This window comes from Scardinius erythrophthalmus, assembly GCF_964197995.2.
Source record: "Scardinius erythrophthalmus genome assembly, chromosome: 20".
Lineage (NCBI taxonomy): Eukaryota > Metazoa > Chordata > Actinopteri > Cypriniformes > Leuciscidae > Scardinius > Scardinius erythrophthalmus.
Window position 1 is genome coordinate 12,528,115 of NC_138240.1, and position 12,780 is coordinate 12,540,894.

Sequence of the window (12,780 nt, forward strand, 5' to 3'; positions counted from 1 at the left end):
TTAGGAAATCAGCGTAAGGCCCTGGTGGTCTATATACGGTAGCCAAGGCTAAAGATAATAGGGATGTTTTTCTATCATCTAAGAGCGTAACATTTAGTACAAGTACTTCAAATGAAATAAACTTATAACCCGTTTTCTGAGTAACATTGAGAATATCTCTATAGATAGTTGCAATACCGCCGCCACGACCAATCAGACGGGGCTCGTGCTTATAGGAGTATCCTGATGGAGTAGACTCATTTAGACCGAAATAATCATTTGGTTTAAGCCAGGTTTCAGTAAGGCAAAGTACATCTATGCTATTATCTGTGACTATTTCATTTACAATAACTGCCTTAGGTGTGAGTGATCTAATGTTTAAAAGACCTAGCTTTAGAAATTGTTTTTGTTTACTAATAGCAACATTTTCTGTTTTAATAACAATTAGATTTTTCCTAGATCCTGCAGTAGATTTATTATTTGATCGCACTAAACGAGGAATAGACACAGTTTCTATGCAATGTTCTACACTAGTATTTATATTAGTTAATTTGGTGCAGCAGAGACTATAATTTGGACTTTTGGTTACTAGTCAAAAGGTATTTAACATTTTGGAGATGTTATCTGACAGAAGATCCGATCCAAATCTGTTTGGGTGTAAGCCATCAGCACGGTATAGCCTAGGACGCTCCCAAAACAGATTCCAATTATTTACAAAGAGCAGTTTCTGCTCATTGCACCATGACGTTAACCATTCATTTAGCGCGAATAATCTACTAAACTTGTCATGTCCTAGACGGTACGTGGGAAGCGGTCCTGACACAATGATCGTTATATCAGGCGATGTGCTGCGTACCGTATCGATCAGATTCCTGAAGTCTTTCTTCAGAACTTCCGTCTGGCGCAGCCTGATGTCGTTCACTCCCGCGTGCAGGACAACAGTTCCGACGCGCTCGTTATCGTTCAGAATCTCGGGAACGCGAGCAGCGATTTCAGAAACACGAGCACCAGGAAAGCAGTGACTGTGCACCTTATTTTTACCTGATGTAGCATGGACGTGCCGAACAATGGAATCACCGATGATCACAGCATCGCGTTCTGTTTCGCGAAGAGCGGAGAAGCGGTTTTGTGTGGATAACTCGAAAACCGGGAGGGTCGGAGAGGGTCTTGGTCTAGACCTGACTCGCGTCTTCCGCTGCGGAAATATCCAGGCTTCGTGGTGGCGTGTTGGAGCCGGAGTGAACGAGACCATGGCTGATCGCGACCTTGGCGCTCGGGACCGATGCCGAGTAACGCACGGAGTAGACGAGGTCGGAGTCAGCGGGTTAGTAACATTAATCTCTGATTTGTGAGCATCAGCGCGTGATGTTTCAAGAGCCAAACGCCGGTCTCTCAGCTCGGCCTGTCTCACTAAAAGGTCGTGGATCTGTTTCTCAACAGCTTCCAGCTCAGACTGTACCGCGTGCAGCTCAAATGTGTCCTCACCTGCACCAAAAGGTAGACTACTTACATCTGATATATTCGCCATTTTAACAGATGGACAGTAAGTTAGCAACGACACTACCAGTGATGCTATCAATTAATACTAATTTCTGACAAGCGTCTTAGATATAATCCGTCTTTTAAGTGGTACGGGTGTAGAGTAGACGCACGATAGGTGAAAAATGTTTGTAAGTGAGTGTTGAGAAGACGCGTTCAGCCGTGATCCCCGGGAGTAACCTATAAGAGTATCCAGCGTAGAATCACTAACAGGCTTGAGACACGTCTGCTCAACAGTCCGTGTTGTAACTATGAGGTTTGAGCAGTAGTGCTTCTCAGTGAGGAAAAGTAGAAAATGTTTGTTGTAAGTAAGTTTAAAGAGTAAAATCAAGAATTATAAATCAAATCGATAGAGCTCCAAAGACAACAACGCGTTCAGACGCGACGCATGCGCATGGACTCAGGCTTTATTGAACAAACACAGGCAGCAGGGTTGCTGAAAAAAGCACTTGAATCAACCTTTCCAAATTGGTGTCCCTCTAAATTAGTGTCGTACCAAAATCGATGCAGACCAGATCCATCTTTCTGTGCTGTGGAACCTAGGAAGTGTCACTGGATATTTTAAAGGGTCTTAAAGGTCTGACAGCATCTGCTTTGTTTTCTTTTGTTTTGCAGAAGTGTTAAATCAGGCTTAACTGAAGAGAGAGAAAGCCAGAGCAATTTAGATCCAACATGTTTCTGTTTGCGAGCTAACAAAATCGTTTTTTTACGGACATAGACACTTTCAATACACTATCTGAAAATGGAGGGAGTTTATACAGGTATTAAAGTGCAAATAAAAACCCGACTGCATTTACACAGTATTTTGTCTAAACAAAAGTGTTTCTTTTTTTACTTCTCTTTTAACTCGACCCCATCAGTGAAGGAAAATTGAATTGGGGGAATCTTGAGCAGTAAATATATTTGTTCTGATTTTGATTGCACTTTGCATATGCAGCCACTCTTAAAGTTTAGAGTGTATGTATTCTTGTCATTTTAATATTTTTTTTACATGTTTCTACTTGTGAAGTACTTTGGTCAAACTAATGCAAGTTTGCAGTCTGTGCTGGCTGTGAAACAAAAATAGACTGTTCTGCAGAATGATGCAAAGAAACATCATTATATTGGATTGACCTTGTGGGTTGCATACAAAACAAACAAACAAAAACAAAAAAACTGTGTAATCCAATTAAAATTAAAATTCCAATTTGATTCTTTTTAGGGAATCAAAAACACATAGTGTAACCAGTGTATCCTATTTCCTGAAAACAAAATCAGATCAGATCAAGTCAAAATCAAAATCCAAACTGAATCAAATCGAATCACATTGGATCAAAACAAAGCAAAAAATAATTTAATCAAATCCAAACTTAATCTTCAAAATTATATCATATCAAGTCAAATCCAAATCACATTGAACTGAATCGAATCAAATTAGAATGGGATCAAATTGCATCGCATTGCACTGAATCAAATCAAATTGAAATCTAATTGAATTGCACTGAATCAAATAAAAGCTAAATTAAATCTAATCAAAGCAATTAAAATCGAATCAAAATCATATAAAATAAAATAAAAATACCAAATCAAAACTGTATCAAACTGAATCGACTTGCATCACACTGAATGAAATCAAATCAAATCAAGCCCTATCCTTTAAATGAACAGACCAAAACTGTTAACTGGTAGTTGGCTTGGTATATTTGTACACCTCATAGATCAGCAGTTGAACAGGGGTCATGAACCGCTTTGTGTGTCTGTGGGAAGTGATAAAAGTTAACACAGTGTGCTATCTGAAGAATAGTGATACACTCTCCATCCTGGCCTTCAATACTTCTGTCTTCAGTTTGCAAACCCTCCCTGTGACTTCTCGAGCTTTCATGGTGAAATGCTGCCGTAACTCCCAGAAACCAGCGCCCATGTGCTTGGGTCAGCAGAACACAGCAATGAGGCTGCTCTGATTCTATCCAGCGCAGTTTCTCAGAGACGTAACAAAATCACAGTTGGGGTACATCAGAATTTGTTCTAAAACTGCTGCCATTCTGGTGCCAAGGAAGCAAACTGCACCCTGGGAAAGAACAGGAGAAATTTAGAGTGTGAAGATTTCGAGTGACTTACCGCTGGGCCGCGTGAAGACTGCAGCGTCGAAGCCGTCGGCTCCAAGATGCGTTCATCTGAAAGTCAAGTAAATAAAATAAAAATTAGAGCACTTCAAACACTCACTTGCTCCTCAATTGTTCATATTTGCATAAACTGAAATATCTCCTTCACAACAGGTTTCAAATTGTTAAATAATGTCACGTTGAGTTGAGGTATTGCTAAATGACTCGTATGGCAACAGAAAAATATTATTAAATGATTCAAGGTTAAAGTCACCGTGAAATCAAAATGACAATTCTTTTTTCTTTCTTTTGTTTTGGGATATAGCAGTATTTATTATAAATGGTTTATTCATGTACATCATTATTTTTTTTTAAAATACATTTGCCCTTATATTCTTTAATAAAAGTAACTTCCCCTTCATCTTGCTACAACATCTCTTCTCTTCCCTGATGTCGTGTTTACTGGCGCGATGGCGGGACAACCTGCCACACACATGACATCACAGCAATAGCAAACCACAATCCCACCAATCAATTCCAGATGGATGAAATCAAATCCCACTCAACATTTTTTCTTGTTCGAGAAGCCACTTAAAAAGACTATTGCAACTTCCGTTGCCTATTTTAAAAATTAAAACTCAAAACCATGCAACTATACATTTTCTCTCTTTTTCATTACATTCCTTAATCCTACAATGGCTGTGAAGCAATGTGTCAGTGAAGACCATGAGAACATGAGTCCCATTTGTCCAAAGCAGATTACTATTCCAGTCTACACCACATTATGTCACCAAAATGTGGACTGCTAGGACTCAGGGTGGCATTTGTGACAGGGCCTTTGGCTATCTGGCCAATGACTGCTCATTTGCATTCATGGTGTAAAGACAGCCTGAATGACCCACTGAATGAATCACATTTGTCACATAAGCCTGGCAGCGGTAGAAGGTCCTGGGCTGGGCGAGAGAAGAGGTCAGAGTCTCATTGAACAGACCATCATTCCCTCGTTCAGATAATGAGGTCAGTTCTATATGCCACTATACAAAATATCTCACAGAGACCCTGTTTTACCCAGAATTAACATCAGTCTCTAAAAAGCATCCGGATTGTTTTTATCTGATGATTCATGTTATTAAAAATGCACATGACCACATCGTACAGGTGTGTGTCACGTACAGCTTCAATTGGCCACCTACTCACCTGTCAATAAAAAAACAACAAAAAAAAAAACATGGGATTGAAGCTTAAGGCTTTGAAAGGACTAAAAATTATTTGATGCAGCGACTATCTGACTATTTTGAGATAAATAGGGTGATTTTTTACTTCTTTTGATTTTGTGCTTTATTAACACAGAAGAACACTCTTTTAATAAGTGATGTACACCACTATTCAAAAGTTTGGGGTCTGTACATTTTTTTTTTTTTTTTTTTTACATTTTTGAAGGATGTGTCATTGCTCACCAAGGCTGCATCTATTTGACCAAATACAATAAAATTGTGGAATATTACAATTTAAAATATCTGTTCTATATTTTAATATTTTTTTTAAATGCAATTTATTTATTTAAATTACATGAATAAAAAGTTCAAAAGAATTTTTAAAAATGTTTCATATTTGTAAAAATGTAAAGTCTTTACTGACCCTTATCATTAATTTAATGCGTCAGAGACACACATTACTAACCTTGTGAAACTGTCGATCATCTCATCTGAACACCTGTGATCGGATCACCCCAGGCGGATGTTAATAGTGGGTATAAACACAGTCAGAGTATGAGGAAGCTCAATGACAGATTCTCATTTGCAATGCGCATTTGTGCTCCTTCATCTGATCTAAATCTCTTTAAACACAATTACAGATGCTTGGATGAGAAGGTCATAAGCTGCCTTATGTTAAACCAGACACTTTTTATGACTCACTCTTGTTTTTGGTAACTGATTTTTATAAGATAAGCGCCTGACAACAGTGAAATCCTATGAGAGTTTTGAAATTGGACTCTTGGGACTTGACACCAACAGAAATTATGCAACACAGACAGAATGTGCTAAACCATCTGTGTTCAACATAGAACATAGGGGAACAAATAAGTGCACATAAATCAGTCCTTTAAAATTTAAAGTAAAGCCATAACCTATCACAAAAGTCCATATCGGTTTTAAAAATTACATATTATATGGTTTCCAATTCCAAGGAGTAGCTTTCTAATGTTCTGGCTTTTTATTGAATGTGAGACTCTTGACATGTCCATCCATTTAGTGTGAAACCCCTGGTTAACTGGCCTGAAGGGGCTTGCGCTTTAGGCTATTGTGACTTCCCAAAACCCTGACTGAGTAAATGTTCTGGATGGATTTTTATTTAAGGAGAACTCTCAGCCACCCTGATGTGCTTTGTCAGCTGGATCACCTTCCTGTCTGGAACAACAGGTATTAAACCTATCTGATGGTTTTCGAGTTTGTGAAGGGAACATTAATAATTAATATCTCTATTAATCAGAGGGATCTAATGAGAGACTCTAATTAACCAAGGGACAATACTATAGAAATGAAACTTGGATATATTTTAGAGTAGTCAATGTGCTGCTTGTATAGCAGTATATATTTACTGTCCTCTGAAAATAACTCAACATACAGCCATTATTGTCAAAATAGCTGGCAACAAAAGTGAGTACACCCTAAGTGATAATAGCTGTACGTCGTTTAACCATGCAAAGCCACATGTCCTATTCATCATGTTCATGTTTTTATCTGCTGGACAGGACCATACAAATTTGGGTATCTTGTATTAGAGCAATTCATATTTGTGCTTTGAGTGCAATTCCCTCATACTGACCACTGGATGTTCAACATGGCACCTCATGGCAAAAAAACTCCCTAAGGATTTGAGAATTAGAATTGTTGCTCTCCACAAAGTTGACCTAGGCTATAAGAAGATTGGTAACACCCTGAAACTGAGTTACAGTACAGGCCAGGGTCATACAGAGGTTTTCCAAGACGGGTTCCACTCGTAACAGGCCTCGCAAGGGTCAATCAAAGAAGTTGAGTCCTCGTGTTGTGCATCCGGTGCAGAAGCTGGCTTCAAAAAACTGATGCATGAGTAGGGTTGGGTACCGAAACCCGGTTCCAATAGGGAACCGGTTCCGACGTAAACGGTAGTAACCAGACCGAATAAGAACGAAACTTTCGGTGCCTGACGTTTTTTACCGCCCCCTAACATCTCGCGGCACGAATGATCCAATATTAAAACATCTCCAGTTAACCAGCAGAGCATTCATTTAGTTCGTTTGTTAAATAAGTGACGATCTAGCGCTGAAATGTGTTTTTTAAATCAAGTGATCAAAGTGCTCGTTGCCGCTGCGATCAGTGACGCGGATACAGTGTTTTCTCTTGGCTCGCGCACACCGCACTGTCACTCGGACGCGCGCTTCAATACGTTGCGGAGATCGATCTATTTATGAGGCGCCGTCTATATGATTATGTGCGCGGAGAGTTTGTGTGTGCGTGCTCGCGTCTCAGATGAGTATGTGCGCGGAGAGTTTGTGTGTGTGTGTGTGTGTGTGTGTGTGTGTGTGTGTGTGTGCTCGCGTCTCAGATGAGTATGTGGGCGGAGAGTTCCTCGCGTCTCTTGTGTGTAGAGTTTGCATGTGTGTGCGTGAGCATTGTGCATTTATGCATTAGTTTGAGCTTTCAGCAGTATACATGTATGTGTGACTACCTAGTATATGTGTATGCAAGGGTTTCATATGTGCGTGAATGAAGTTTGATTTAAGCCCTAGACGGCGCCTCATATCTATTCGTTCTGGTGAAATCTCAAAATATAATGGACACAAAGTGTCCCTGCTTGATATACAACCACTGATGAGCATAATCAGTTTAAAAAAAAAAAAAAAAAAAAAAAAAAAACTACATATGCGGATTAGAACCCAAAACCTCTGACACGCTTGACTAAAGTTCAAGTTCAGCTGCCAGTGTCCCTCTTCGGGTAAGTCTAGTATTTTAATGCCAACTGCAAATCTTGCATATCAAGTATGAATTATATCAATATCAAGTATATTTACATGAGGCTATACTGTGTGTGTTAAATATTTCTGCTCAGTGTCAGATATTTCTCTGTTTTGTAAAAGTCATAATATGAGAAGACAAAATTTTGATCTTAACTCAAGTGTTTTCGGCTACATCAGTAGCCTTTTAAAGGGCACAATTTTTCATTTAATCAGAAATCAAAAAATCTTGTTCAGAAAAACACACACACACACACACACAGACACAGAGGTATTATTTTTTTTATAAAGTATGTGCGGTTTAGTTTTCTTAAGTACCGGTTCAAGAACCGTTTAAGCACCGGAACCGTTTGAAAAATACTGAGTAGGTACTGGTATCGGATAAAACCCAACCAATACCCAACCCTATGCATGAGTGCTGCCAGCATTGCTTTAGATATTGCAGAAGCGGAAGGTCAGCTTGTCAGTGCTCAGACCATACGCCGTACACTGCAACAAGTTGGTTTGCATGGCCGTCGTCCCAGAAGGAAGACTCTTCTGAAGCTGGCTCACAAGAAAGCCCGCAAACAGTTTGCTGAAAGCAACCTGTCCAAGAGCATGAATTACTGGAACCATGTCCTGTGGTCTGATGAGACTAAGAAGGCTCTGATGGTGTCCAGCATGTGTGGCGATGCCCTGGTGAGGAGTACCAAGAAAATTGTGTCTTGCTTACAGTCAAGCATGGTGGTGGTAGCATCATGGTCTGGGGCTGCATGAGTGCTGCTGGTACTGGGGAGCTGCGCTTCATTGAGGGAAACATGGATTCCAACATGCACTGTGACATTCTGAAGCAGAACTAGGCCTGTCGCGATAGTCGATAAGTCGATTAATCGCACGATAAAAAAATGAGCTCGATAATTTTTCCGGCCGCGATAATTCCATTTGCATGCTTGTTTGTTTTCCTCGTCTCTCTCTCTCTACCAAAGAGACTGGATGACCACTCTCGCTCGGTTCTTTAGCGTGTAGGACGAGTGAACCCTCTTTGTTGTCAGTTGCATGGTCTTTGTGTGGGGAGGCGGCGCCGCGGCGCTTGTCAGTCACATGGTCTTTGGGAAAGCGCCGGCGGGACTGTTTGCGGCTACTGCCGGGAGAGAGAGAAGACGCTAGTTGTGAGTTGCGACAGCGAGCCCTATCACATGAAAATGCGTATCTATACCACGAATGTTATTTCTCGTGCCATTTATACGCCTAGTTTTAGTTTCTGCGTGCATATGATACGCTCTTTATGGCGTGTAATACGCACGCACTCCTCACCCCTAATCCTAACCAAGTATTTTCAGTGCGTAGCATACACGCAATAAAGTGCGTCTCCGTCTTCCCGACAGTACACAATCACTTGACAAAGTAACAGGAGGACAAAGTAACAGGAGTAACAGTGCAAAATTGTGTGATATGGCTTGTTGAGGCTTTTTTAAATTTGTTTTCAAAGGTCCTAACTGTCAGTTTTGCCTGTTATGGAATGTATCACTATTTAAGCCTAATGTCTAAAGCCTAATGTTTAGCCTAATATTTTTTGAAGTGCAATTTTGTTTACATCCATTTTATTTATTAACAGACATTTATTTTGTTAACAGACACTAAGAGTCCATTGCTTTCATTGTTTTTGGTTGTTTTGTTAATTTTTTGGATATTTAAAATGTTTTCCGTTTTCAATGTTTAATATTCTTTAGAAATAAAAGTTTATAGATCGTTGAAAAGGTGTACCTGCATTATTATGCCATTATAATTATATTAAATGAAAATGGTCTCAGAACGACAATATTATCGTTTATCGCGATAATTTCTTGGACAATTTATCGTCCAGCAAAATTTGTTATCGTGACAGGCCTAAGCAGAACATGATGCCCTTCCTTCAGAAACTGGGCCGAACGGCATGATAACGACCCCAAACACACTGCCAAGATGACAATTGCCTTGCTGAGAAAGCTGAAGGTGAAGGTGATGGAGTGGCCAAGTATGTCTCCAGACCTGATCCCTATTGAGCACCTGTGGGGCGTCCTCAAGCGGAAGGTGGAGAAGAACATGTGTCTAACATCCAGCAGCTCCGTGATGTCATTATGGAGGAGTGGAAGAGGATCCCAGCAACAACCTGTGCAGCTCTGGTGAATTCCATAGCCAGGAGGATTAAGGAAGTGCAAGATAACAATGGTGCTCACACAAAATATTGACACTTTGGACAGTTTTGACATGTTCACTTAGGGTCACTCACTTTTGTTGCCAGCTATTTTGACAATAATGGCTGTATGTTGAGTTATTTTCAGAGGACAGTAAATATATACTGCTGTACAAGCAGCACAATGACTACTCTAAAATATATCCAAGTTTAATTTCTATAGTATTGTCTCTTGAGAAGATCTACTAAAATGTTTGCTGAAATGTGAGGGGTGTACTCACTTTTGTGACATACTATATATATATATATATATATATATATATATATATATATATATATATATATATATATATATATGACAATTTTGGTTGAATTTGAGGTTTTCACAAAAATTAGTTTATTAAGCCCTCGTCTAGCGATCCCAATGCTCCAAATAGCAATTAAACATCTTAAAGTATTTTTATTTTTAAGTTTTCTGAGATGAGTACCTTTCCCTTGTGCATGAAAATTGACGTTTTACACAGCTCGCTTCTCGGCGACTGGTCCTTCCCCTCAGCACAAGTTTGGTATCATTTTGAAGTGCAGCATTCCAACTTTGTGAATATTCACAGCGAATTCTCGATGACATGAGTCTGAACCAGTGAAATGTGATTTTCAAACTCATGCTGATGTAAACAAAACTATCTTACTCGTGCTAACTGACAGATCCGAAGCATAAAGGATCTGCACAAAGACAGCTCAGACAGTGCGATCCCGTTATACACATATACACAGAATTACAGTTTTTCAAAATATCTGTCTTGGCAAGTATTCAAGCAAACCTTCTCTGTTATGTCTTAAGTTAACATTTGGTTAACAAAAAACATTATTATATGTTTATTATCACTGAGGAAAACAGTTCCACAACATTTTTGTGGAAACCGTGATTAATTTTTTCAGGATATTTTGATGAATAGAATGTTCAAAAGAACAATATCTATTTGAAATGAAAACCTTTTTGTAATTTTATACGTCTTTACTTTCACTGTTGATATATTTAACGCATCTTTGCTGAATAAAAGTATTTATTACCAAAACTTTTGAACAGTAATCTATCTATCCATATAAAATCCATATCGCCCAAACACTAGTATGGATACTTAAACAAGTATCCATACTAGACTTTTTGATCATTATTTTCCTGTTTATCACTATAAAGCTGCTTTGAAACAATATGTATCGTATAAAGTGCTATATAAATAAAGGTGACTTGATTTGACTTGACAAGCTACAGAATATTCTTAAATATTCAGAAATGAATGACATGCGTTCTCTGAACGACACTAAAATAACATTCTGTACAGTCTCTGTAGTGGAACAGTCACAGAGGACATTCAGAGATGTGGCTGCGTGTGTGGTGGCGTTTCCTTGCTGAGTGAAGGTGACCACACTGTTGAGTGACAACAAGTCTCTCAGTCATGCCTCCGTCTGATGCTCAATCTGTTTCAGCTGCATGTGTGAACTCATCACCCCATCCAACACTCTTCCTCTCTCTATTTCACTCACTTTCCGACACCCTCCCCTCTCATTTACACTTCCTCTCCTTTCTTCACACCCTCCTGCATGTGTAACTTTCACTCTCACCTTTTTAATCAAATTTTGAGTTTTTTTTTCTTTTTCAAACTCTGCAATATGTTTCTTCTCATTAATCCTCAAATGACAGAACAGAGAAGAGAAAGACAAGTGATGACCAATTATCTCATATCTTGCTCTCTTTCTGACAGCTAAATGCATTCAGAAATCCCATCACAAATAACATCAAACACTGCATTAAAAAAAATTAAACACACATATTTACAGTTTGATCGGCAGGATCAGCTACTCCTAAGTTATTAGAAACAGAAAAGAGATCTCCTGAGACAGAACCAATCAAATCTTGATTGACTTCCTGCGTAATACGGATGGACAGGCTGCCACGTCGGCAGTGATTCACACGGGCTAATCGAACTGCTGACATGTGCACTACGAAAACAGCCCTCATAAATATGCATGGGTGTTCTCACTGCCATGCATTCATTATAAATCACGCATTTGTAAAAACTGTGCACAATTGGCTAAAGGGCAGAATCACAGGCGATCTTTTTGCGTTTGATCAGTGTTCATTGGTAGTAGATTGTTTTTAATCATTTAAAGGCAAAGCCTTTAAGCCTTTTTGACATTAAAATACCATTATTAATAAGCAAAGTAATCTATGAATAAGCCATCTGAATGGTAACTGGTAAAGTTTGGGGGTTATGTTAACGTCAAGTCAAGTCAAGTAACCTTTATATACATAGCGCTTTATTCAATACAGATTGTTTCAAAGCAGCTTTAATGCTATAAACAGAAAAATACCAGTGTTAAAGAGTCATGAAACCCTGTTTCAGCATTTGTTCTCTGCATTGAATATATACAGTATACAAACATGCTGTTAACTTTTGAGTCTTATTTGGTGTTTTTAAAGCTGTTTGATTGGCCAAAGGGCCAGGGACACATAGTCTCATTAATAATTATGAGACACAGATGAGTCATCAATGTATATGTTACAAGAAAACATCACATCCTGTGACATTGACACAAAGATTAATTTAAACCCGGAAGTTGAAAATAGTGCAAAAAGGTTTAAACTGAACAAGCCTTCTCATGCAATCAAAACTAACAGATGGAAACATTGACTTCTATAATGTTCAACACACAAAACTCAAGTTAAAATCTCAGAAAATTTGGTTTAGGGTTTCATGAACCTTTAATGTTGTAGAGTTCTTCAATTATGGATAGAATAAAATTTCAGTTGTAATGCAGCTCTAAAAAGACAAGTGTGTCATTCAACTCAATTTGGATCAGTGTTGAGTTATTTAGTTAATGGTTAAATAACAATGTCAATGTTTCAAAGTTCATCAGTCATTAAACAAACTCAGTTCAACTATAAAGCAGCTCTATAGATGACAATAGTGTCATTGTTCAGCTCAGGTCAGTTCAGTGTTGATTCAGTTCAGTTCAATAATAGTGCAAAGTTC

At 38.7% G+C, this 12,780-nt stretch overlaps 1 protein-coding gene across 1 annotated transcript in view; it reads right to left on the reverse strand.

The window, feature by feature from the left end:
- The window catches only part of nphp4 (nephronophthisis 4), a gene marked incomplete at its 5' end in the record, with an annotated part of 186,049 nt that overhangs the window by 54,004 nt on the left and 119,265 nt on the right, over positions 1–12,780 (reverse strand). Inside the window, one exon of the mRNA XM_081348752.1 lies at positions 3,616–3,671. Coding sequence (XP_081204878.1) covers positions 3,616–3,671 — 56 coding nt within the window. The remainder of the gene's footprint in view (positions 1–3,615; positions 3,672–12,780) is intronic.